Below are 27,257 nucleotides of genomic sequence, written 5' to 3'. Positions count from 1 at the left end.
CGAGAGTTGCAGCATAGCTCTCTGCTGTTTTATCCTGGTGAAAAGGATCAGCTTGTGAGGCATGTGTGGTATGACTGTTTATTCTGCCTCGGTGTGGTGGGGTGTGGGAGGAGCAGTTCTGTAAACTTCAGCAAATAACAAGACCTTATGAGCTGCCATTGACGACAATCACCGAACATGATTGGAGGGAGGCACAGGCCTGCTGTGGGGGTGGGGGGTGATAACGGTTCATCGACAAATACAGAAGAGTTGATCATATTATATGCCCGGGACATGTGTCTGTTCCTCTCAATCTAGTCAGTTCATTGTCCTGGCGTGTCACTTTAAAACTGCTGTTATGGTTTTCAGAGCCTTGAAGCCTGGAAAAAAATGTCCTATTTTAAAATTCTGAGAAATTAAGTGACCTTACCAGTCTGACAGGTTGTGAAAGAGGTTTGAGTTGGTGACAATTTAAATATGAACATATCATGGGTTAACCATCTGGAAATGGCCTCTTAGATAACCTGCAAATGAGCGTAAAGTTCGCTAGCTAACCTGCACCTGTTCTGTCGTCTCAGACCCTTGTGACTGCAGCCCATGGGTTGGACCGGAATGCTTGTTTCTCCCTGCAGAGAAAAAAGGCAGATGAAGCAATAATAAACACAGTATCAACCTCCCGCCCCCACCTGCACACGCCCAGGGGTGGCGGAGCTTCCCTGACTGGCTGAGCTGGCTGTGCCGAAGCCTGTCCTCTACCTGTTCAGTGTGAGAGGCACCTGTCAGACGAAAAGGACTTTCACTCTGCTCTGACCAGACATTTCCCAGGTGAGTCCTCCTATATCCCTGCGCCCCTGCTTCCTGTGCTTCCTTACTGGCGGAGAAGTGGCTATGTCCATGGTTACGGATGTGGCTTTTGTGTTTGGCTTGATTCAGTCAGTGTAGTATGAGAATAGAGGCACAGGTTCCAGGGTGCCTTGATGGGAGCGTGTGTGCACATGTTTGTGTCTGTACAAGTGTGTGGACTGAGGGCTTGTATGAAGATGACATTTCCATATATGTCTCACTCATTGTATTCTCATTCAAATATATTTTTATTTTCCCACATGAATCTTTTGGGGAAATCTGTCCTGAAATCTGTTTGTCCTTCCTTATATTTGTCATTTCTGTCTGTAAGAGTTTCTTACTTCAGCAAATTCCACATTTTGATAACCCCCTGGTCCTTTGTCAGTCAGTTATTTCAGTCCCTGACTGTAGAGTATTTGTAATTTACTTCTCTGTAATAGGGGCGTGTTACTATGCGCACTGTGGTGCACTGGGGTTGTACATATATGTACAGGTGCCACACCGTTTCCTCTTTCCTCATATTTGTGCAGTCATGATTCATTCCCCTTGTGCCCAAGCCACTGCATGTGGCTTGCAGAAAAGGCTTGGGGATAATCAGGCAGAACGTTTGCATAGTATGTCTACTGTCCTCGAAAGCTTTGTATGAGACTTGCTTTCACTTTACCTGATTGAATTTCTGAGAAAAGCACAATGCCGTTTTCTTTCACTCTCTGTTAACATTGTAAGTGAGTGTTGTCCTTGTGTTGTTTTTTGTGGCACTTCAAAGGAAAGACGAATGATGCAAATACATAAACTGCTTTGTCCTTAAAATGTCAGAGTCAGGTGGAGGGATTATTGTTAAATTTATAAAGATTACCGAAGTGGTATGTGCACTTCCAAAATTGACAGAGGGCAGGCATCGTTAAGACATAGCAAGCAACATGGTGGCTGTAACAGAGACTTTATATCACCCAATGCAGTCAGCTGTGATTTGAACACCTGCAGTTCCATTTCCATTTTTCTTTGCCAGATGATTAGACTCAGAATCTAGTTTTCTGAATAAACATGTTGCAAAAAAAAAAAAAATTTATCTGAATGAAAGATAGCAACATTATATTTGTAGATTTTCTGGTTAATCTGGCATTACAGGCATATTTCCCATCTACATTACAGTATGTGAGCAAAACACAGGAAACATGCACACACAGTTTACACAGCTACAGAACACACACACTCATACACATACACACACACACATATGCATAACATACATACACTATATGACTAAACGTATCTGGACACCCCTTGGACTGGGGCTGTTGTTCATGGTTTGGGCTAGGCCCCTTAGTTCCAGTGAAGGCAAATCTTAATGCTACAGCATGCAATCACATTCTAGACAATTCTGTGCTTCGTCAACAGTTTGGGGAAGGCCCTCTCCTGTTTCAGCATGACAATGCCCCCGGGCACACAGTGAGGTTCATATAAAAATGGTTTTGTCGAAGAACGAATGGTGTCGAAGAACTTGACTGGCCTGCACAGAGCCCTGATCTCAACCCCATCCAACACCTTTGTGATCATTTGATAAGTCAGCTGTGACCCAGGCCCAATTGCCCAATCAATGCCCAACCTTGCTAATGCTCTTTTGGCTGAATTGAAGCAAATTCCTGTAGCAATGCTCCAGAATCTAGTATAAAGAAGAGTGGAGGTTGTTGTAGCAGAAAAGGGTGGACCAACTCCATATTAATGCCCATAATCTTGGATGAGATGTTGGATGTCAGGTGTCCACATAATTTTTTGCCATGTAGTGCACATACGTGTGTGTGTGTGTGTGTGTATGTGTTTATCTATTTCACTCAATTAAAATAGATAAATAGAAAATTAAATAAAGACAGAAAGTTAATGGAAAGGAGAGTTAGAGAGAGGGCTTTACATTACAATAATGTAATTGTCATCAAAGAGTTTTATAGGTGATTAAACACTCAGGGCACTTCTGTACTTTAATTCTTCTCAGTGAACTCACCCCCCACCGTTCTAAGAACCCTTTCATTCATCTCATTCAAAGCACTCCTGAGCACTCCAGTCCTCCAGCCCTTGTGGCTGCTAAGAGCGTATAAGATGAGCATTCAGTGTAAGTGTAGGGTTACATGGCTGTGTCTCTTACTCACTCTGCGCGATCCTGTGCGTTCTGTTGCGCATGCAGTCAGAATGCGGCAGGACTGGATGCACCGCATGGCTCAGCAATGAGCTTCTGGAATGATGAGCGCGTGTCCTCCAGACGGGAGTCGTTGTCAGGCTGGAGGTCCAGGGGGTGGTGGGATCGGGGTGTGGACCTGTAAACTCTGTGGGCTTCCTTTTTCTTCTTTAAATGTAGTTCGCTCTTCCTCTTCCTCATACACATTCAGCTGAGTATGGAAGTGTAGCCTTGAACTGAATCACGTTGAATATATTTCTGTTCCGCATGAATGAAAATGAAATCAGACTTCAAGCCTCCAAAATCAGACTCTGTTCTATCTTATCACCACCGCCAAATAGGATTTATTGACTTTCAGTCATGTTGTTTGTGCAGGCAGTCTGTGATGGCTAGTATAGCTATTATACCTGTGGTTCTTTTTAGATTGTCAGCTCCACACTGGCACTTGGGCATGACATGCTTATTGTAGGAGTCTTTTATACTTTCATGCTCCTGGGTCTCTGTAGAAATATGATTACATAAATTATCTGACATTTGTACAAAAATATCAGTCTTCTGCCAGATGGGTCCTGCCTACAGACAGGCCAACTGACATCCATCCACATGTCTCTGTGTCACACAGGTTGGACAACTGACAAAGTCAACGCAGCAAGCAACAAGCATTGAAAATGTCAATGTCAAAAGGTAAGTGTCGGGGATGACACCTGTAAACAATTTTGAAACTGTAAAATTGTGAACAGCATCAAGACTATGTCATTGTGGATCAGAGTGTGTCAGTGTGCCTGATGTGCAAGACAGACTTTGTATGTGTCAATGTCTGTAACGTAAAGGACTTACAAGTGCTTTCAGTTGTGCACTTGTAATGGCCTGATAAAGCCCCTGTTTATGCATTTGGAGGAATCCTGTGCCTGATAATATCAGTGCAGAACATTGTGAAGAGCTATTTTGCTCTTTGAATTCTTCAGGGTGATTATTATAGCTTGTGTTTTACTCATATCCATTTGTACATGTAAATATTTCCTGAAGCTGTCCTGGTTAAGCAGCAGCACAAGAATAGAATGTTCCAGTTACGACTGTGAACCAAAAACCTGTTCCAGAAGAACTGCCACATATTGGTTGGCCGTAAAATGCTTCTAACTAACTGTCACCACATTACATCTAAGGAAACCCTTTGAACAGCCCTAGCATATTACTTTCATTGAACCATTTACATTTCTCTCTCTCACTAACATTCCTCCCTCACATTCACACACCCGTCACCCCTGAGTGGTTGATAACAAAAACACGACAAGTGCTAATCTGATTATTCATTCCTCGCTTACCTGTAAAGGGAGATCTACCTCTTCTTTCTCCGTCTCATTCTTTTCATTACTTGCATTTTTTAAAAACTCTTGCATAACATTGGGTAATCAGTTCAGTAACTGAATGTTCATCCTCACAGTTCATGTTCTTGTTAGGGTTTGTTTACTTTTGAATGTGACTTTTTGTTTGTGATTAGTGTAGTTGTGTGCTGGTGTGTATCAGTGTATCTTCTTCATATATCTGAGGTGTGTTAAGCTGGTGATTTTATGTTTTAGATAGTCTGACACATCCCAGTGAGCAAAAGCCAGATCCTAGATGACTAGAGAGGTGGAAATCTTGCTTGACTGACATAAACAGATTAGGTTAACCCCAATATAGCTGAGATTTTACACAGATATAGTCTGGCTATGTACTAGTCAGCTAAAAAACGTTCACCTTTCAGCAAAATGTAGCCGGGTGTTCACCTGAACATCTAGATGGTCTTTCACTGACTTTTCATGTCAGAAGTATTCTCTGAGATGCATGGTGTTTGTTGAATTATGGGCATGTGTCTGATCTTGATGATGCATGCATTTTTGTAGTGTATTTCACAGGTATATTATTTCCTAGGTTAAAAAATTATAGAAACTCAGTACATTGTTCCTAATGAGCTGATACAGCATACAAAAAATGTAAAACACACGTGATTAGGTGGAATCAAGGCTAGTGCATCTCTAAAACTGTAACCTGGGATTGGTACTGAATTAAGCAAACTATTTCATATTTTATGAGAGAATAATCACTGAATTGACAATAGTTTTATGTGTACTGTTATGAAATGAGGACTATGGGAAAATTTATTTAAATGGTCTTGTGAAGCTGCTGAAGCTAATGCGATCACTGTCTTTACAAACATGTTCTTCATGGCTATCATTTTTATATTACGCACTGATGGCTCCTGTATAGCTAATCAATAACTCGTCTTCAGTGAAAATTGTAAATAGCATCAAGACTTTGTCGTCGGAGTGTGTCAGTGTCCCTGACGTGCAAAACAGTATGTGTGTGTGTGTGTGTGCTGTTGGTGAGAGTTAGTATGTGTCAATGTCTTTAACGTAAAGTACAATACATGCGGTTGTGCAAATGGTGTAAGTTTGTGTGTCAGTGTGAGTTGGGGCATGCTAATGTGTTTTTGTTGAGTTGCTGGGTGTCAGTGTTTGAGGTAGTGAACTGTTGGGAGTACGCATCAGGAATAAGATGTGTGCTGATGTACTTATCCAGTGTGTTGTGTCAGCCATTGCGGTTGATATATGCTAGAGTGTGTTGGTCATATGTATCAATGGATAATGTGTGTGAATTAGTGGTTGCGTAGATGTTTTGGAGTGTAGATGCGTGTTCATATTTGATGATGTCATGTGTCAGAGTTTTGGTTTGTCTGACATGCCCTTTGTTCATGATTTTAGGCGACAGGCAGTCTGTGCTTCGGACAACAAAGGTTCGGACAGCCCTGAAAGGAGACAACAGCTGGATACAACGCCGCGCTGAGGCTCAAGCGGAGCAAGAAGAGAAACCATGGTAACGTAGCACTCAGGAAGCTGGCAGGCCGAGTGGACATATTTTTGCTTAGAGAAAATCATTTTCCCTCAATTTAATTAGGAGTGGAGGAACCATGGTAATCCAAGGGTCAAGGAAATCCGGGCGGACCAACAGGGAATACAGAGCCTTCGAAGAGTTTGAGTTTTTGCTAGAAAACATTATTTTCTCTTGGAATGTTATTTTTCTGTTTCATTAAATGTGTTTTCTCATGTTCTATAAGGTGCACTGCAGACCTTGTGATGGCATGACATTAATTTCTGTTCTCTGCCCTGTAGATGATACATTTTGGTTACATAAAAATTGATCACAATTGGGAGAAAGGATTTATAATTTACATAAGCTACTAAGCATTTGTCCCAACGAACAATTTCAAAGGAAACACCTTTGTGACCGGACCTAGTATTCTGAAAGATGAATCAGGTGGAATCCAATGACTGCAGCTCTAGAACTTAGCTGTGTTGTAAAATATAGAACTCAGTAGGCTCACCCTGAGTGCTGAATGATATGGATCATCATATTTCAATTTAATATTCAGTGATAAATAGACATGTCTGTCCATTCAGTGCTTTTTTTTTACCAACAATGTGTCTGTGCTAAACAGTGCCTCCCTGTCTTACGTTCCACTACCTTCCTCTCTCTCTCTCTCTCTGTCTCTCTCTCTCTTTACAGGCTCGCAGAGGTTAGAGGGACACGCACCAATGGAGATTCTGATGAGTCCAGTTCCGTGTCCCCGCCCACCAGCCCTTCTGCGGCCCCAGCTGCAACTCCTCCATCCCCCACTTCAACAAGGTAAAAGCCTCAGCATATGAACCCATGCAGTCAGAGGGACAGACTGTACACAGCACCTTTAGGGCCATATTTATTAAGTATGCCAGAAATTACTGCCAGGGCTGCAAACTTCTGTGTTGCGGCATGTTTTAAATTTTGCGGGGTATTTACTGAGACTGGTTAGGCAAATAAGAACAGAAAACTGTGTGGGAGGAAATCGCAGCTAAAGCAAATACTGTCAGTGAAGTGAAAAGATCTATAATTGACTTTAAAAAACATAGGCAAGACATCAGGCCATGCACCAAAGAAAAGATGGTATATACTGTAATGAAATCATTCATTAAAGGCAGCTTCCAGAAGCAGAAGGGCTATCTTATGGAAACTACTGCCCATTAGATAGAATTATGCAATTTGGGTGAGCTATCCCTTTAAATGGGATTTATTTTTGTCACAGGAAAAATACAGCCACACTGTCACCTTGTGCAGAGAGAATGTCAACACATCTCATAAATAAAAACGCATTTTTAATATTTTGCCTTGTTTCATTTCGCACCCAATAGCCAGCCATCTCCATCATCGTCTCTCGACTTCTCAAACAGGTGACTCTTCCTAAAGATGGAGTCACGTGTGTGTTGGCAACCACATTTGTGATGACGTTACAGTAGTCACACACAACCTGGGCATTGGATAGAATGTGTATGATTTCTGTTTCTGTACATGTGCTCATTTACTGCTGGGGATATCAGATGAACATGTGTGCGGTCAGTTGCACCTATCACATTTGGGAAATTAGCGATGGTCTCTCTCTCTCTCTCAGTTTCTTTCTTGTTTTCGTTCTCTCTCACAGCCCAAAACCACCATCCGCAGGATACCTGATCAGGTAAATCAGACAGTCCTCAATTACATAATGGGTGATGGCAGCCAATTAAATAATAATAGCCTCCATATAACCAGAGAGTAACGGTGTGTTTTGCCTTTTATCTTATAGAGGAGTTTTCACAAAAACCGACACCAAAAAACCAACTTCCCCATTACCATATAATGGCTCCAGGTGAGTATCGAAAGATTTAATGAGTAGCTGGGTGTAGAAAATGAGTTATGTGGACTGTAAACTACAGTTCTGTAATTTACCAATCTTAAATTCATCCCCCCAGCACACCAATGGTGTGTGTGTGTCTGTGTGCTTGAAATCTGGATCTACATTTCCTGACCCATTATGTGAGACCCTACTCTCCCTCTCTGTTCCACCAGCCCCTCCAGTACTTTCACTCCCAAGAAGCCAAGTGACTCATACAAGAAAATGTGAGTCATTTGTTGTTGCTGTTGTGCATTTTTGTATGTGTGTGTGTGTATGTGTGTCTGTGTGAGAGACAGAGAGATAAAAAGAGAGTGATAAATATATATAGAGAGAGGGTGGAGCACTTCTGTTTTGGTGTTTTGCCCATGTGTATTGCATTGTCAGATGGGCGTATGTGTCAGTTGTGATGTGTTTGCATATGTCATTTATGTCATTGTGTGTGCCTGTGTCTATGTATGAGTAGCGTTTATTGTGAACTGAGTGTGTTTCAGATGTGACCTGCGTGCGTGTGCGTACCATGCTTATGTGTGTTTCTGTGTGTGTTCTAGAGCGCCTCATTCTGTGCGAACAGCTTCAGAAAGCTCTGCCCCAGCTGAGACAACACTGTCCTCAGAGGAACAGGACAAGAGGTGAGAGGAGGCTCTGGGTAGGATGTCATAGTTACAGGTTGAACACAGTCTCTCAGGTCCTTAGTTTTTACTGCGGTTACTCCTTGAACCATGGGCATAGGCCTGGATTTAATCAACATCTGGACTTAACTTCCAAATACATACACGTCTTCGCTTTTTCTCACAGAGACCATTTGATGAATTAATTTTGGTTTTCTCTGAATTCGCCAAGCTATGTTCGTGAAGACTTACCTTTTTCATACCACCGATTTCATACCAACTGTGTGCAGGTTTCATGCTAATTGCTTAATATTCCATACAAATACCAGACCCATTTACAGCCTGCACAATGTCACATACTCACAAGAATATTCCTCAAACTACTCTGCCCTGTGTTGCTAAAGGGTGATGAGCTGCAGCATGACATCGCTGAGAGAAAAACACATTTGCATCCGATTAGTCTTGCCCCTTACTTTTTCTTTCTTCTGTATGTTCTGTTTTCCTGTTAGAGCGGAGGCAGCCAGCAGCGTTCTCAGAACCTCAGCGGCTAAACAGCGCTCCTATGTCCTCTCGGCAGCCAAGAAATACGAGTGAGTCTCTCCATCCCTCTCCCTCCATCTCATTATTTCCCCTACTATACGATGAAAGATCTACAGGAACACGGCCTTTTGCATTTGATTTAAGTTGTGCTTTCCGGTGCAGTAATGATCTGTATGTTCTACGTTTGGTTTTCAAGTGTGTGGACATCGGTTACGTGCCACAGTATGAGCTCTGCTTGTCACTTTCTTTAATGACCAAACAAAGTTTTGTTGAAAGTCTCTCTTTTCTGCTCTGATTCTGACCCGTATGCTGTACATGTCTGCAACTTTCAGGTCCCCAGAGAAAGCAGACAGTCCACTGTCTCCTAACAGTGTATCTTTCGTAGCTAAAAGGTATAGTGCTTATGCAGTGCATTCGCTAATATAAATAGTAGTATGGTATGTGCATGTTAATATCTTTGGGACGAATCGATAAGTCAGAACAAAATTGGACCAAATGTTGTACTGAATAATCTGCTTGAAGAATCAGCCAAATAATCCTGTCGCTTTAACATAAAATGCAACACTGCTGATATAATTATGTATGTGCATCACCGAACAGGGTGGAGATTAGCGACGAGGAAGAGAGTGCCCCCACTGATGCTCAAAATGATGTCACCCCTCGTGTTCCCACCCCCCAGGACACAGTTCCACAGCCCACAAAGCAATCGAGGTGAGAGTCTGTCCAATCTCTCTCTCTTTCTCTTTCTCTCAGACTAGCTTTCTTATTTTCTCTGTCTGTATCTCTCACTCTGCCTCAGTCTCTATCTCACAATAGAGGAAGTGTGAATGCACACTCATTCAGGAACACAATTTACTAAATAGCTTTAAGTATGTTTTGAAATGAGTATGGCCACTGTTAAATCTACATGCAAGATTCACTGGCCTTCAGGTACAAAATACATTGTGTACCTCAGTTATGTGTCTGTGTCCCTGTCTTAAAGTCACCTGTCATTCTCTTTCATCATCCCTTCTTCTAACAATTTCTCACTTGCTACTTCAACAGCCCTGCAGCGAGCACAAAGGTTACCATTTCTGACACAAAGATCTCTTCTGCTACGTCCAGGTAAAAAAATAAAAATGAAATAATAATATTCATAATATAATGAAATACTGAATGTATGTGGAGCACATATAACATTCTATGTCTCTCTCCATGATAGTTCTGTGGAAACAAAGAAATTGAGTCCTGCCCCAAGTCCCTCTGCCCCAGTCAGGTACTCCAGCCAAGCCTCTCATGGTGCTGTTGTGAATAGGGTGCTGTTTCTCTCCTCCAGTTATAAACCAAGTGATCATCATTTCTGTTCTATTGCAGTACTAAAGTCGTCAAGCCAGCCTCAGCCCCAGACACAAAGGCCAGTCCTGCCAAAATCAGGTAGGGAACTTCAGTGATATTCTCAGGAGAGCGTGCTGAGCCGCTAAGTGGTTTGTCATGGTAATACGTTGGGTTGACACATAGAGTATTGAGGCTGGTGCATAATTGGCTGTAGCCTCACTCAGTGGAAGGGAGGATATTAGTAGACCAGGTTGTCCCTGCCTCATCTTACCAGAGTGACTCTCCAGGGCCATCATCAGGCATCTACAGTCTGCCTGTGTTGACTGTGGATGGAATATGCACATCAAACGGCAATGACTGTGCAACTCTGGCAAGTGACTGGCAGTATGTGTTTCATTGGAAAGTTTGTACACTATGAACTGAGAGATGATGTCACAGCGATGAGACAGGCCTCCAAATACAATTCAAATGTGAAGAAATTAAAACATCAGTTCCGTAATTAATGGGAAGCACTGTTACTGGGACAGAGGGGAGGCAGGTGAAGAGGCCACACACGAGCAGCTGCTGTTAGAGGGCAGCTGGCTTTCTCCTCTCTATCATTTACTTCCCATATGAGAGCAAAAGGGGAAGAGACCAGCTTCAAAATAGAAATGAAACTAAAAGAATGAGGTCATGCTATGCTTTAATAGTAACATGCAGCATGTGTACACAGTGTAGACTGTGTCGATGCCTGTTTGTTCAAGGCATGAAAGGAAAGGCATTGATGCATGAATAAATATTTAATGTGTATCCATAGAAAACTGTCACACAGCCCTTTACAGTGGGTGTTTTCCAGGGGGAATAAAAAGCAGATGACCCAATTGAAGAAAAACTGTAAAATGATGCCCTTACTCTGTAAAAGCCAGTCAAGCTGAACTCTTGGAAGAGCTCCTTAGTGCTTGCTATTAAACAGTCAGGGTGACTATAGGGTTTCTGATTACCATGTTCCTCTCCCTGACTCCCCTCTACAGTCAGGTGGTGAAAGCTGAACCAGCACCGGTATCCAGCAAAGATTCGGGAAAAGATGTCCTCACATTGACTAAGAGGTCGGTCACTGATGGGACTTCTCTTAAAATGTTCTGTCTCTTATCTCTCCTTTTTTATGCGACTCCATCCTTGTCCTGGGAACTCTCTCTCTCTCTCTCTCTCTGTCTCTCTGTCTCTCTCTGTTTCTCTCACTGAGCACAAACTGATTGGGAAAATATGGTGTCTTGTGATGGTCAGCATCTGCATCAAGTGCAAAATCACTGAGGCTCTAGGTTGAAGAGGCAATCAGAAGGACATGCCCCAGCATAGAGATAGGGTGGGTAGAGTGGTAGGGAGGTCCCAACCAGATATCTGAGATCTAAACTACTGTTAGTTTCTGGGGGGAAAACCTTAATACAGCTTATACAACAGGGTGACTGGCAAGGGGTCAGGCTTTCTCTCCTAGCGCGTACCAGCGGAAGTAACGATTTTTGGGCTTCTTAGCACAAGTAATGACGTCATAAACCTGCAACCTCGTAGGACTGTGCTGTAACGTTTGAAGAAGATGCTCCCTAAAATTCCTGAAACTTTGATAGAGGTTTGCAGTATGGAAAGTGGGAAGCTATCATCCACACTACATATTATATTTATTTTGAGAATATGAGGAATAATTTCATACATCAAAATGATTTGTGAATCGTGATGATTTTGCATTCTAACCTCAATGCTGTAATCTAACTAATTCTGCTAGGAGTATCACAAACTGGAGTCTTGGAGCCTGTGCAGTCTTGTGCGTTCCCGGTACAGGAAGCGATACGATCTGCTTCCGACCTCGCCCATTGAAAATAGTGGCATCCCGTCGTCCATCCATTTATATACTGTCAATGGTGACTGCAGGTTTTCTGACGGTAGTGTAACTCTCTATCGCCCCCTGCAGTCCACAGGTGGAAGCTGAACCAGCCCCGTCTCCCACTGATGATTTAGAGAATGACGATCTCATTACGGTCACTGAGAGGTTGGTCACAGAAAATGTTGATTGCCTTGTGTGTGTTCAGTGGGAGTGAGATGACGACCTTTCATAATGTGCCTGACTTTTGTAGAAAAAGAAGTCAAATATGTTTCTTAAGCACAATCCAATATCTTATGATAGAAAACAGAACACACAATCTCTCTCTATCAATATCTAAATCTTTAGCAATATACACAAGGGAAGATGAATAATATGAAGAATAAAATAGGAAAAGAGAAATGTGACAAAGCAGTTAAAATTAAATCTTCAGTATAGAGATAGGGTGGGTAGAGCGGTAGGGAGGTCTCAGAGCATGGGGGATACAGAAAAATAGAAATTCAGAGAAGATTACATTGGCACATAGGCATATCTTTAAGTTATCCTGTGGTCTGTGGTACTGTAAAAGCAAACTGTGCCTTAGATGTGAATCAGATTAATCCAGCCCCATAAATTCATGTGTGTTATGCCTAAAGCTCGGGTGAGTCAGACCCCATCAAGCAGAGTCTTCCTGACGTTCTTGTAAAAATTGTTTTATATGTTTGTATTTGTAATTTAACAGTGGGGTGAATTTCCAGGTGAGAGGACAATAAGGTGAAACCAGATATCTGAGATCTAAACTACTGTTAGTTTCTGGAGGGAACACCTCAATACAGCTTATACAACAGGGTGACTGGCAAGGGGTCAGGCTTTCTCTCCTAGCGCGTACCAGCGGAAGTAACGATTTTTGGGCTTCTTAGCACAAGTAATGACGTCATAAACCTGCAACCTCGTAGGACTGTGCTGTAACGTTTGAAGAAGATGCTCCCTAAAATCCTGAAACTTTGATAGAGGTTTGCAGTATGGAAAGTGGGAAGCTATCATCCACACTACATATTATATTTATTTTGAGAATATGAGGAATAATTTCATACATCAAAATGATTTGTGAATCGTGATGATTTTGCATTCTAACCTCAATGCTGTAATCTAACTAATTCTGCTAGGAGTATCACAAACTGGAGTCTTGGAGCCTGTGCAGTCTTGTGCGTTCCCGGTACAGGAAGCGATACGATCTGCTTCCAACCTCGCCCATTGAAAATAGTGGCATCCCGTCGTCCATCCATTTATATACTGTCAATGGTGACTGCAGGTTTTCTGACGGTAGTGTAACTCTCTATCGCCCCCTGCAGTCCACAGGTGGAAGCTGAACCAGCCCCTTCTCCGGCTGATGATTTAGAGAATGATGATCTCATTACGGTCACTGAGAGGTTTGTCACAAAAAATGTTGATTGCCTTGTGTGTGTTCAGTGGAAGTGAGATGATGTTCCTTCATAATGTGCCTGACTTTTGTAGAAAAAGAAGTCAAGTGTGTTTTTTAAGCACAATCCAATATCTTATGATAGAAAACAGAACACACAATCTTGCTCTACCAATACCTAAATCTTTAGCAATATACAAAAGGGAAGATGAATAATATGAAGAATAAAATAGGAAAAGAGATATGTGACAAAGCAATTAAAATGAAATCTTCAGTATAGAGATAGGGTGGGTAGACCGGTAGGGAGGTCTCAGAGCATGGGGGATACAGAAAAATAGAAATTCAGAGAAGATTACACTGGCACACAGGCATGTCTTTAAGTTATCCTGTGGTCAGTGGTACTGTAAAAGCAAACTGTGCCTTAGATGTGAATCAGATTAATCCAGCCTCATAAATTCATGTATGTTATGCCTAAAGATCGGGTGAGTCAGGCCCCATCAAGCAGAGTCTTCCTGACTTTCTTGTATTAATTGTTTTATATGTTTGTATTTGTAATTGAACGGCAGGGTGAATTTCCAGGTGAGAGGACAATAAGGTGAAACCAGATATCTGAGATGTAAACTACTGTTAGTTTCTGGAGGGAACACCTCAATACAGCTTATACAACAGGGTGACTGGCAAGGGGCCAGGCTTTCTCTCCTAGCGCGTACCAGCGGAAGTAACGATTTTTGGGCTTCTCAGCACAAGTAATGACGTCATAAACCTGCAACCTCGTAGGACTGTGCTGTAACGTTTGAAGAAGATGCTCCCTAAAATCCTGAAACTTCGATAGAGATTTGCCATATGAAAAGTGGGAAGCTATCATCCACACTACATATTATATTTATTTTGAGAATATGAGGAATAATTTCATACATCAAAATGATTTGTGAATCCTGATGATTTTGCATTCTAACCTCAATGCTGTAATCTAACTAATTCTGCTAGCAGTATCACAAACTGGAGTCTTGGTGCCTGTGCAGTCTTGTGCGTTCCTGGTACAGGCAGTGATACGATCTGCCTCCAATCTCGCCCATTGAAAATAGTGGCATTCCGTCGTCCATTTATATACTGTCAATGGTGACTGCAGGTTTTCTGACGGTAGTGTAACTCTCTATCGCCCCCTGCAGTCCACAGGTGGAAGCTGAACCAGCCCCGTCTCCCACTGATGATTTAGAGAATGACGATCTCATTACGGTCACTGAGAGGTTGGTCACAGAAAATGTTGATTGCCTTGTGTGTGTTCAGTGGGAGTGAGATGACGACTCTTCATAATGTGCCTGACTTTTGTAGAAAAAGAAGTCAAATGTGTTTCTTAAGCACAATCCAATATCTTATGATAGAAAACAGAACACACAATCTCTCTCTATCAATTTCTAAATCTTTAACAATATACAAAAGGGAAGATGAATAATATGAAGAATAAAATAGGAAAAGAGAAATGTGACAAAGCAGTTAAAATGAAATCTTCAGTATAAAGAAAGTGTTTGATACAAATACAGGACAACGAGCTGAAAACTGCACTAATCAGCCTCCCTTTCCCAAACACCTCCCTCCTTGTCTTAAAATGTTCCATCTCATTTATTTCGATTCCTTCCACTCCCCCACCCCCTCTCTCTCTCTCTCTCTCTCTCTCTCTCTCTCTCGCTCTCACTCACACACACACATGGAGTGCAAACTGATAGTAAAAATAGGTTAGCACATGCACAAATGTGACAAGGTAACTCGCTGTATGTGACGGGCTGACTCATAAGGTGTCTTGTGATGGTCAGCATCTGCATCATAAAGTGCAAAATCACTGAGTCTCTTTAGGCTTCAGAGGTCATTGGGAGGACATGCCCCAGCATGGAGGTAGGGTGGGTAGAGGGGCAGGGAGGTCGCAGAGCATGGGGGATACAGAAGACTATAGATTGGCACACTGGCATTCTGTGGCATTGTGATACCGTAAAAACCAACTGTGCCTCAGCTTTTAGAATGAGAGGGAATCCAGTGCCATAAATCAGACAAATTCATGCTTTTAAGGATAAATTAAGGATAAAGATGGGATGAGTCAGGTTCCATCAAGTGGATTCTTTTTGACTTTCTTGTATGTAATTGCTTTATATATTTGTATTTGCAATTGAACAGTGGGGTGAATTTCCTAGTGAAAGGACAATAAGGTGAAACCATATATCTGAGATCTAAACTACTGTTTGTGGGGAACCCCTCAATACAGCTTATTCAACAGGGTGACTATGTTTTCTGATGGTAGTGTTCCTCTCTATCGCCCCCTGCAGTTCAGAGGTGAAAGCTGACCCAGCCCCAGCCCCCAGTGATAATTTAGAGAATGATGACCTTATCGCACTCGCTGAGAGGTTGGTTCCCAAAAATGTTTATGGCTTTGTCTGTGCTTACTGAAAATGAGATGTCATCCCTTCACGGTGTGTCTGACTTCTGTAGAAAAAGAAGTCAAATGTGTTTCAAACATATAACTGAAAAGCACAATTGAAACTAGATCACACAATCTCCCTCTGTCAGTGTTTCAAATTTTTGTAAAATGAAATGAAATCTTCAGTACACAGATGTACTCCCTCCCTCCCGGCCCTTATATCTTATTTATTTCAACTCCTTCCACCGACCCCTCCCCCCCCCGCCCCCTCAGTACGGAGGTCTTGGTGGATCCTGTCCCCAGCACAACTGACATCGAGTACAGTCACGACCTACTCTCTGGTCCAGACAGGTAGGCAACAGAGGGCAGGGACCTCCTCACACAGCTGTTTGTTTGTATCCTGGCTTTATCCCATACGTTCTCTAACCTTGAAGTCCTCAGCAACAATACCGTAGCATTTTGTATTATGGCAATTAAGTATTGAAATAGTATTTGTGCTACAACAGCGCCAATCAGTAGCTTAGCAAAAGATTGATTCATATATACTTGGTGGAGTACAAACAGTTCATCGCCGTGCTCTGCTGACTGGTACACCGTTTTTGCATGAATATTTATGTCACACATAGTGGAGCACATTGTAAACACACAAATGCTAGCTGCCGTAGAGGAAAGGATGAAAATTAAATTTAAAGTGTTTTTTTTTTCCTCTTACACTCAGCAGCCAATCAGAAAAGACGGTGGTCTCACTGGACAAGCTGGCTGTTGATTTCATACCCATCGACACCAACAGGAAATAGTGAGTTAGAGAGAGAGAGAAACAATGTTGACTGTTTTGTTAATTCACTGAAAGGTCCCAGCGTGTTATTCTCCCGATCCTCACGACCCCTCTCCCTCCTCTGTCCCAACTCTTCATGTCTGGCTTAGCCTCAGCACAGACAGGCCTTTGGAAGATACCCGTCAATCTCCGACAAAAAAGCAACCAGCAGACACACAGAGGTACAGAACACAGAATGTTTTTTTTCCTTTTCAGACTTCTCTTTAGATGTCACATATGTTTATGTCTACTGCTCAGAATCCACAACCATGACGGATACCTCCATTTTAATATCTCTGATTGGACTGGTGATTATTTTAAAAAGATTGGGTGTGTTCTCAATGAACTCACTCAGTTAGTCAAAGATAAAAAGGAAAATTCTCATAAATCAGATAATTAATTACTTGCACTTGCTGGAGTGGTTGGGCACTACAAGAGGTGATTCCCATCACATTTGTTAACTGAATCATGTAAATCACAGTGTTAACACAAGGGGGCACTAAAGCTCTGTGCTATGTTTGTGGCTTCATCCTGCTCCACTGAAGTCAACACAAATGGCCTCCCTGAAATGGCAGGCTAAACATGCTGACTTATTATTATTATTATTATTATTATTATCTTTCATACATTATCTTCAGAACTGTTTTCAAGTATAAGAACAAAACTGCAATAAGAACAAACTCTCTCTCACAGCCCACAGGTCTTGGTGGATCCCTTGCCCAGCAGTGCTGACAACCCGAGCCAAAATGTCGTCACCTCAACAGTGAGGTAGGCAGATGGAGTTACATCTATGGTCCTCCAGCTTTACCCAAATGACCCATGTCTTTCATATGATGTGGTCAGCAGAGCTCACTGTGCATTCAAGTCTGCTCTGGGCAGAGGCTGGCCTGTCCTCCTAGGAGGGGCTGAGGTCTTAGGAACAGTGAAAGTCTGGGACACATGCTGTGCAGCTGCAGGGGTTGTCAGTTCCATCCCTCCTCAAGCTATGTTAGTCCCAGTATGACAATAACATATTAGCATGACATTAGGCAATTCATCTCATGTCAACTGTGAAGGTTTTAAGCATACAGTATGCTTATTTAAGCTGTGTTTCAATACCATGATTTTAGACCGTGTCAAACAAGCAACAAGACCGATTCTTTACCCTGAAGACAACCTTTCCATTGATCACTGTTTCCATACCCCCCCCCCCCCCCACCCCCACCCCCCATTCACAGTGTCAAGGAACAAAAGACAAAGTTTGAGGACCTGAGCAGCACACAGACTACTATCAGGTACTGTCACTATAAGAATCCATCACTGTAAGAATCCAACACCCTTAAAAACTATGATACCACAATTACAGGGAGAAATACATCGTCCAAGCTAAAAACAAATGTCTTTCGATAATAGGCTTAATTCTCGATCCATTGCGATATTAATATATCTACGATATTATTCTATTTTACAGGACAGTTCAATCATCATCTGAAACAGTCAAGACTACAACTACCAAGAGGTATTATCATTGTCCTGTAATTGTAATTAAAATGATAATTTGTGATATTGGTTGATATGCATCTCATTATGAACAACTGATATTATTCTGTTTTACAACACAATTAAGTTGCCATCTGAAACGATCAAAACTACATCTACCAGGAGGTATAATCACTGTCCTGTAGTTGTAATTAGAATTAGAATTTGTCATATCAGTTGATATTCATCTCATTATGAACAACTGTTATGTTATTCTATTTTAAAGCACAATTGAGTTTCCATCTGAAACAGTCAAGACTACAACTACCAAGAGGTATTATCACTTTCTTGTAGTTGTAATTAATATTATAATTTGTGATATTTGTTGATATGCATCTCATTATGAACAACTGTAATATTATTCTATTTTACAGCGCAATTGAGTTGCCATCTGAAACAGTCAAGACTACATCTACCAAGAGGTATAATCACTGTCCTGTAGTTGTAATTAAAATTATAATTTGTGATATTAGTTGATATGCATCTCATTATTTAAAACTGTGATATTATTCTATTTTACAGTACAATTGAGTTCCCATCTGAAACAGTCAAGACTACAACTACCAAGAGGTATTATCACTGTCCTGTAATTGTAATTAAAATGATCATTTGTGACATTGGTTGATATGCATCTCATTATGAACAACTGATATTATTCTATTTTACAGCACAATTAAGTTGCCATCTGAAACGATCAAAACTACATCTACCAAGAGGTATAATCGCTGTCCTGTAGTTGTAATTAGAATTAGAATGTGTCATATCAGTTGATATGCATCTCATTATGAACAACTGTTATGTTATTCTATTTTAAAGCACAATTGAGTTGCCATCTGAAACAGTCAAGACTACAACTACCAAGAGGTATTATCACTTTCTTGTAGTTGTAATTAATATTATAATTTGTGATATTGGTTGACATGCATCTCATTATGAACAACTGTAATATTATTCTATTTTACAGCGCAATTGAGTTGCCGTCTGAAACAGTCAAGACTACATCTACCAAGAGGTATAATCACTGTCCTGTAGTTGTAATTAAAATTATAATTTGTGATATTAGTTGATATGCATCTCATTATTTAAAACTGTGATATTATTCTATTTTACAGTACAATTGAGTTCCCATCTGAAACAGTCAAGACTACAACTACCAAGAGGTATTATCACTGTCCTGTAATTGTAATTAAAATGATAATTTGTGACATTGGTTGATATGCATCTCATTATGAACAACTGATATTATTCTATTTTACAGCACAATTAAGTTGCCATCTGAAACGATCAAAACTACATCTACCAAGAGATAGAATCACTGTCCTGTAGTCGCAATTAGAATAATAATTTGTCATATCAGTTGATATGCATCTCATTATGAACAACTGTTATGTTATTCTATTTCTAAGCACCATTGAGTTGCCATCTGAAACAGTCAAGACTACAACTACCAAGAGGTATTATCACTTTCCTGTAGTTGTAATTAATATTATAACTTGTGATATTGGGTGATATTTCTCTAATTGTGAACAACTGTGATATTATTCTATTTTACAGTACAATTGAGTTCCCATCTGAAACAGTCAAGACTACAACTACCAAGAGGTATTATCACTGTCCTGTAATTGTAATTAAAATGATAATTTGTGACATTGGTTGATATGCATCTCATTATGAACAACTGATATTATTCTATTTTACAGCACAATTAAGTTGCCATCTGAAACGATCAAAACTACATCTACCAAGAGATAGAATCACTGTCCTGTAGTCGCAATTAGAATAATAATTTGTGATATTGGGTGATATTTCTCTAATTGTGAACAACTGTGATATTATTCTATTTTACAGCACAATTGAGTTTCCATCTGAAACAGTCAAGACTACAACTACCAAGAGGTATAATAACCATCCTGTAGTTGTAATTAAAATGATCATTTGTGGTATCGGTTGATATGCATCTCATTATGAACAACTGTTACAGAGCTCATCACACAGACTTGATTCGCTGAAACACTTCATTTACTCATAAGCTTTATGCACACTGTGCCAACGACAAACCCAACACCACTGAACAAGTGAAAATTATTCATGAATAAAGTTGCATCATAAGAATGACTACATAACAGTGCCACATAAAGTAAAAAAAAACATCAACTTTTTTGTTCAGCTCTGTGGATTTGCTGGACCCCATTCCAGTGGACACAGCCCAGAGCTACCATCATAATAATGTTGATCATCTTTTTCTACAAATTTTTGCTGTGATAATTTGAATAACCATAATTATTCATAATCTCTCAGCTCCCAAGAGCCTTTGATCCCACTGAGCTCCCGAGAGACGCTTCAAAGCTGGGAAACCAGGTGAGATTTCTGTGCAGTGAAGAAGATCCAGACCGATACTCAACAGCACTGTGTGGAGCCTTTGTGTCTGTAGGGCTGTTGCCTCTAGATCTTAAACAAAAAAGAAGAAACGGACCTTTAATTCTGCAGTTCCTCACATATCAATAATACATGTCTTTGCATGCACATGCATCTCTGTATGTTTGTGTGTGTTAACAGAAAATATGTCTCAAACTATGCTTCGGACAGCCAGTCAGCTGACAATGATTCAGACAGCAAAACTGAAACCCTGATCACTACAGAAGAAGAGTAAGTACACACTCACTGAGGGACAAACTTCTGCACACACAATAAAACACGCATACACAAACGTGCACAAAAACACAAAAACAGACACTGAGACTGACGCAAACACACACACATGCACACACACACATACACACACAGATTGTTTGAAGTTCAAAGATGATCAAAGCGTTTTTAAAGATCACCCGTGTGTTAGCGATGGTGATGTAATGCCTCGTGCCTTTGGTGTGTTTCAGGCTAGAAGAGCTTGAAGCAGTGGGAGCAGACGACGCTGAGGATGACGGGAAGTGAGTCACTGTTCTCCGCGCTCAGCACTTCGTAGTGTGGGCCACACAGCGAGGTGCATTGCACTGCACTGGAAAAGAGCCTCAGCACATACTCACCCTTGGCCTCACTCACTGACTTCTGGCCAAATTCACAATCTGGCCCTCTGACCATCCCCACTTTCATTGGCTGAATAAATCCATCCCTCTCCCGCTCCTTAGATGTTATCTGATAAGCCTTCTGGCACAAAATGGCTTCTGTGCATCACCCAGGTGCAGCTATGCATTAGTGGGGGTTTAAGTGAGATTCTGCCCTCAATTATATGCTATAAACTCCACGGTAGGTATACAAAGACAGTCCTAAACTGATGCTGATTCCACTCTCTTAATTTGGTACCTCAGATATAGGGAGGAAAGCAGCACACGCTGGAGCAGTTGGAGGACACAAAGCATAGCTTCCGAAACAGAGGCCACAGAAGAGAGGTATGTCTGCCCCCAACTGCTGTCCTCACTCCGCACGAAGCTGCTGATCTGATCACAGAACGTTGGAGCGTTAAACCTAGTTACCCTCACCAAGGAGATTATGTAATGACGTCCATCCATCCGTCTGTCCGTGACAGACATATTGGGAAAAATAATGGCTCGATTGCAATGAAATCTCAATGAAATTCATGTTCCCAAGAGGAAGAAACCTATTGATTTTGTTGACCCCATCGCCTTGTTCCTAGTGCCACCAGCTGGCCAAACATATCTCGAAAAGCAATGACTGGATTGCCAAGACATTTGCTGTACACATTAATGCGAGTGGAGATTGCTTTGCCTTGGTGGTCACTACTCTCTACTGAGTACATTATTTCTAGTTCTCTGATGTTTTTTTGGCTGACATAAGTTTCTGTCCATTATTAGGAAATAATGGACAGAAACTGTCCATTATTAGGAACATGTCTTGTACCTGACACATTCTGGCTCTCAGACAGAGGATCAATGGCTGTGACTGACACTGAAGGACTGACAGTAAAGGGTTAATTTCAGTATACATATATGAACTAAAGCAAGGCTTTAAGTAGGGCAGTGACAAGAGGCTGAAACTCTCCCATGGAAATATTAGGAGGGGCTCATTTCAATACCAGTAAACTCCCCCATTCTCATGTTCACCTCACCATTAGTACAGAGTAAGGACAGAGAGAGGGAAAAAATTAGGAGTGGAAGAGAAAAGAGAGGGTTGCATTGAACATCAGAGCACAGTTTGGATTAGAAGAAGACAGACCAGAAGACAGACCAATATCTGTGGAAATGGAGGGCTTTACTCAGAGAATTCACTTTACCTATGAATCCTGCAGCGGGACAACTAGGTCCAAGCTGGTGATACAATATCAACCTCTTCCTTGCAGTGAGCCGGAGCCACAGAGACCCCCGTCAGTCCCCTTGGACAGGTGAGTTTGTTTTTAATAAAAAATAAAAATGCACCAGTGCAGCACACGTTTATAAGTAGATTCATTAGTTTAACTTGTTACGTTGGCAACACTTTTTTCTTTTTATTGCTTGCTGTTGACAAACACACACACAGACCATAGACACTCACACACATTACATTACATTACATTACAGGAATTTAGCAGACGCTCTTATCCAGAGTGACTTAGACACCCTTTTTTTTACATGCACACACACACACACACAACGGACAGCGCAGCTGCAGCAGTCGCACAGCGCTGTTGATTTGACTGTCCGTAAGGGACCTGCCTTGGCATGCATATATGCATTTTCTGTCATTTATACCCACTAGGCTGCCTTGCACACGACACACACGATACCCAAACGCGGTTGGCAGTGGCGGTCCACTGCACTGCCGGTGTAAAAGCGGCATCTTGGTCAGTTTGCATGGCCAGAACACTAATGTCCGCGGAACACTGACCAAACATTTCTCATTCTCGACATCTGCGCTGCCTGTGTGTGAAGCCGGTCGGACCCGCCCGTCCATCATGGTGACATCACTGAGTAGAGATGCTGGACGTTAAGGATTTAGGTCAAGTGTGTGAGAGCACAGCTGTGTGAGCACTTAGTGGAGAACCTCTTAGGTTACCAGTCGTTATTGTGGAGACCCACATATGAAGTTACGTTGCCAGGGCTGGTGCACAGCTCTTTCAATGCAGCCTCCATTCACTGGGCTCTGCTGTAATAGCGTAATGATTCTTTGCTCTCCTACTACCTCCCGCATACTCAATTCTCTCCCTTCACATCCAGGCAAACGCACTATTTACTCACTGTGTTCTTTTAACCGCACAGAGAATCCATTGGCAATAACAAAATACCATTGCATGTGTTTGACCATGAGGTTGAGAGCTGTGATAACAGTGCTACCATATAATGTCACAGTCATGTGGTGAGAATATTATCTGGTTCGCTGGATTGACTCTTACAATTTTGTGACACTTTTGTCATAGTCATCTGTCGTGCTTTTTTTCTGCTTGACTCCAAATGGTCAAACTTAACTCTAAAATGTGAAACAATTATGCAACAATATCCTGTTTATCTCCTAACTTTGAAACCACTGCAGGGCCTTGGAGAACACCATACAAGAGCTCGATTCACTCGAGCCCAAGAAGTGAGTAAAAGATAAAACAGGACTGGATGAGCACACAAAGACCACAGCCCTGAAACTAAAGTTCACATACTGCATGCTAGGTGGCAGTGTAGAGGAGGGAGTTAAGGGCCTGAAACTTGTACAGTATCTAGAAGGCTGTGATTTATAATAATAATAATAATAATAATAATAATAATAATAATAATAATAACAACAACTATGAATAAAATTACACTATGTGCTGCTATGTTCATTTAATGCACTTTGCATTTATTGCCTTTTCATGTTTATTCCCCACCTCTCTCTCAGGAGCTTTGTGTATGTGAAAGAGTACGTCAATTCAGAGCTGGCCAACAACACAAGCCAAAATGGAGGGTAATGACTGCTTTAAAAACTTGCTTCCCAACAAACCTAGGATGTTCCCTGTGATAAAGCTTTACTGAGAAATTTGGAACAGCAGCAGTGCCCCTGTATCTGAGTGATCCTTTAGAGATTATTAAGAACATTTGGTAGAGCATGAGCTCAGTACTTGCACTTTAAGCCAGCCACACTTTTGACTCGCACGTGTCAGGGCAGACGTCATTCCACCAATCTAAGCATTTTGGATGAATATCTAGAATTCATTTAGAAATTGCTTACTTATTGTCATTGTCATACTTATTGAGGAATTGTTACCTTGTATCCCTGCCAAATAAATGTCATGACATAAATCTGCCCTTTAACTGGGGATATGACCACCTGCTCATGTCATTTTCAAGTAATGACATTCACCGATTGTCACTCTTTGCTTCCAGAAATGAATATGTATCCTCACGCACTTCCTCCTACTCCTACAGCAGCCCTCCTACCAATTTCAGGTGAGTCCTCTATGATTAGACCCAAAATGCAGCACTCTTACTCAAAAACCCACAGTTCACAGCAGCAGCAGTCCCTTATGTTTCTTCGTGTCCTTCCAAACCCACAAAGCACCTGATAATATGTCCTCTTATATTTCTGTTTACTTGACTATACATGAGACATGAATCCTCAACTCGTGAATCCTCAACTTGTCTGATTATTGCACACTTATTTAAGCTTTTCGACAAGCTCCATATCCTTTATTTCAGAATGATTGTTGAAGCACTTCAGTGCCCCTTCCCAGAGCATAATATTCACAACTGGAGCAAACAGGCAACAGATTTAATAAAGCAGTTACATAAATGCTGTGAGTCTTTGTGGAAACCCTTTCAGAATATAGAATCTCTAATCTCTACATATGCCTGGTACAATATGTGCATTGATATATACTGCATGGCTGATTTTGAGGATGCTTGACTATTTCTTGCCACTGGTCCCCTACAAGAACTATGCGGTGTCTCCATCCGTTTCAAAATGGTTGACTGCGATGTCCAGGTCATCTGAGGACTCCATTTTCTATTTTATTTGGTCTGCCAGGAACTGCACATACTGCGGAGAGCTGGTAGGAAGTGACGCAAAGATCACCATCGAGGACCTGAACATCTACTGCCATCCGAGCTGCTTCAAGGTGCAGTGTACCCCTAATGCCTTACAACTGAGACTTTTAACACCCCGCTTGACTGACATAATTACACTGTTAAACTTCACTTACATCACCACGTCTGCTCAGGCTGATGTGCTGCTTGTGAATCTAGCGCAATAATGTAATATTGAGTTGCTGCCTTTTCCAGTTGCCTTGAGGGATGACAGGTGATGTTCCTGTTATATTTTTAGAATTTTCCAACAGAGGAGTTGTCAGATTTGATTGATGGTTGTCAGTGCATAGCTGGAGGCATGCTGATATCGCTGCAATAACAGAGTTGTGGTCCTATATTTCTGTAGTGTGGCGTGTGCAGTAGACCCATGGGAGACCTGCTGTACAACATGTTCCTGCATCACTCAACGGTCCACTGTGAAACCTGTTACTCCAATCTCTTCTAGGTGAGACATAGTGCTTTCACCAGCAGGGGGCAGTATGAAGCCAGTTCTCCATCAGTGTTCTCTTCTGCCACCAGCTAAGGAGATGCAGGGTTATTACAGTAGAGTTAAGACAAACTATGACATATCCATATTTTTGCCAAACCATAATTAAGCAAATCCCTTCATTTATGCTTTATTCCAGTTTGGCTTATCTCCATTTCATGCTCAAGAAAAATCAAATTTGATGCCAACAAACATTAGTTTCCTTTCCCCATGTCATTCGTTTTTCAATGAGATGAGAACTTTATTTCACAAAATGTAAACAAAATTACTTTTAAAATGTTTTTAAATGTTTGCAGGTTCTATAACACATTATTTCTAAGCAGTGAATTGAGTATTTTCTCGATGATCAGCAAATTCCTTATTAACACTCATTTCCAAAGACACCCATCATACATTTTTAAACATTTTGATTGTTGTTTGTTTTCATCTCATGGAAAACAAATGGCTACTGGTACAGAGATCCATCTGGTAGGTTTCTTGATCTCAGCCTCTGCATATTATGCGACATAGCTCAGAAGGTAAGACCGATTGTCTGGCAGTCGGAGGGTTGCCGGTTCAAACCCTGCCCTGGGCGTGTCGAAGTGTCCTTGAGCAAGACACCTAACCCCTAACCCCTAACTGCTCTGGCGAATGAGAGGCATCAATTGTAAAGCGCTTTGGATAAAAGCGCTATATAAATGCAGTCCATTTACCATTTACCATATTAACCCTGAGATGTGGGAAGTCTAAATGTCCTTCCCCTGCCATCTGACAAGGTCACTTATCTGGGTTTGACCCACAAGACCTCTGACTTTACAGTTTACCAAGCTGTGTGTAGATTCTAGTGTATTACAGTCTACCAATTGGTTAAAAATGAGTTTTTTTTACCATTTCAATGCGGTTATCAAGTTGCTTAAGGGAAAAAAACTATAACTTGATTCTATACATTTTTAAACTTAAGTTGTTTAATAGTTGAACTTCAGAATGATTTTCACCACCCATATGACACTAATGACCTTGTTTATTTTGCTTCACCACAGCATCTACATAGGAGATGAAAAACTGCAGATGGATAAGGATGGAGTTTTACTTCTTTTAACGGAAACAAAATATACTATCCTAGAGTATATACTCCACGATACTGTGCCAAAGCACAAACTTTATGTTTATACTGCCTGCTTTTGATTGGAACTACTTTAAAAACATGAATATCACACTGGGAATAGAGCAATTGTAGCAGGATGTCTGTAGGATAGGGTTCTGATATCCAAACCCTGCATGTCTTGACTGTTCTATTTCATTATTTTCGTTGATTCTCATTACTGTGTTACTGTGTTATATGTATGATTTCTTATCTTGAACATTCCTCTATAATTTGTCAGCTTTTTGGACATATTCTACGATTTACATTGTAAGCAGCATGTCAAAAAGTTAAAACATTCTTATGAAATATTAAACTTAACCACCATACTTTTGGAAGATTGCAACATACTGGATTTGAGTATAGAAAGAGGTGGTCTGCTATGATGATTGTAAACCAACCATACTTTTAAAGAAAGGAAAAGCTGAAAGATTAATTATAAGTCAAGAGAGCAGGTTGCCAACTACAAAGGTGTACTGGGTTAAATAAAAACGGTTCAACAC

The 27,257-nt window shown here is 41.2% G+C and overlaps 1 protein-coding gene across 50 annotated transcripts; it reads left to right on the top strand.

Annotated features, from left to right (window-relative positions):
• The first annotated feature begins 557 nt into the window (after positions 1–557).
• On the top strand, positions 558–27,251 carry znf185 (zinc finger protein 185 with LIM domain). 50 transcript variants are annotated; one of them, XM_035411630.1, is made up of 47 exons: positions 558–804; positions 3,615–3,676; positions 5,734–5,845; positions 6,536–6,655; positions 7,482–7,514; positions 7,623–7,685; positions 7,886–7,936; positions 8,261–8,341; positions 8,830–8,910; positions 9,193–9,252; positions 9,461–9,571; positions 9,905–9,964; positions 10,062–10,115; positions 10,214–10,273; positions 11,185–11,259; positions 12,117–12,194; positions 13,358–13,435; positions 14,595–14,672; positions 15,741–15,818; positions 16,106–16,183; positions 16,551–16,628; positions 16,757–16,828; positions 17,340–17,414; positions 17,864–17,920; positions 18,097–18,144; positions 18,391–18,438; positions 18,539–18,586; positions 18,687–18,734; positions 18,833–18,880; positions 18,981–19,028; positions 19,129–19,176; positions 19,277–19,324; positions 19,571–19,618; positions 19,719–19,766; positions 19,865–19,912; positions 20,013–20,060; positions 20,463–20,522; positions 20,721–20,810; positions 21,044–21,094; positions 21,473–21,553; positions 22,462–22,503; positions 23,628–23,675; positions 23,964–24,029; positions 24,449–24,511; positions 25,089–25,179; positions 25,494–25,592; positions 26,654–27,251. In XM_035411630.1, the coding sequence occupies exons 2-46, from the start codon at positions 3,661–3,663 to the stop codon at positions 25,590–25,592; spliced, it is 2,916 nt and encodes a 971-aa protein (XP_035267521.1). In that variant the 5' UTR covers positions 558–804; positions 3,615–3,660; the 3' UTR covers positions 26,654–27,251. The 50 variants fall into 50 exon arrangements, with proteins under 50 accessions (XP_035267521.1, XP_035267536.1, XP_035267554.1 ...); XM_035411632.1 differs by having other exon boundaries at positions 580–804; positions 16,554–16,628; XM_035411631.1 differs by lacking the exon at positions 19,571–19,618 and adding an exon at positions 19,423–19,470 and having other exon boundaries at positions 580–804.
• Positions 27,252–27,257: the final 6 nt, after the last annotated feature.

This window comes from Anguilla anguilla, chromosome 3 (genome assembly GCF_013347855.1).
Source record: "Anguilla anguilla isolate fAngAng1 chromosome 3, fAngAng1.pri, whole genome shotgun sequence".
NCBI lineage: Eukaryota > Metazoa > Chordata > Actinopteri > Anguilliformes > Anguillidae > Anguilla > Anguilla anguilla.
The sequence above is the reverse complement of the archived record's forward strand: the minus strand, read 5'-3'. Positions and strand labels throughout refer to the sequence as shown.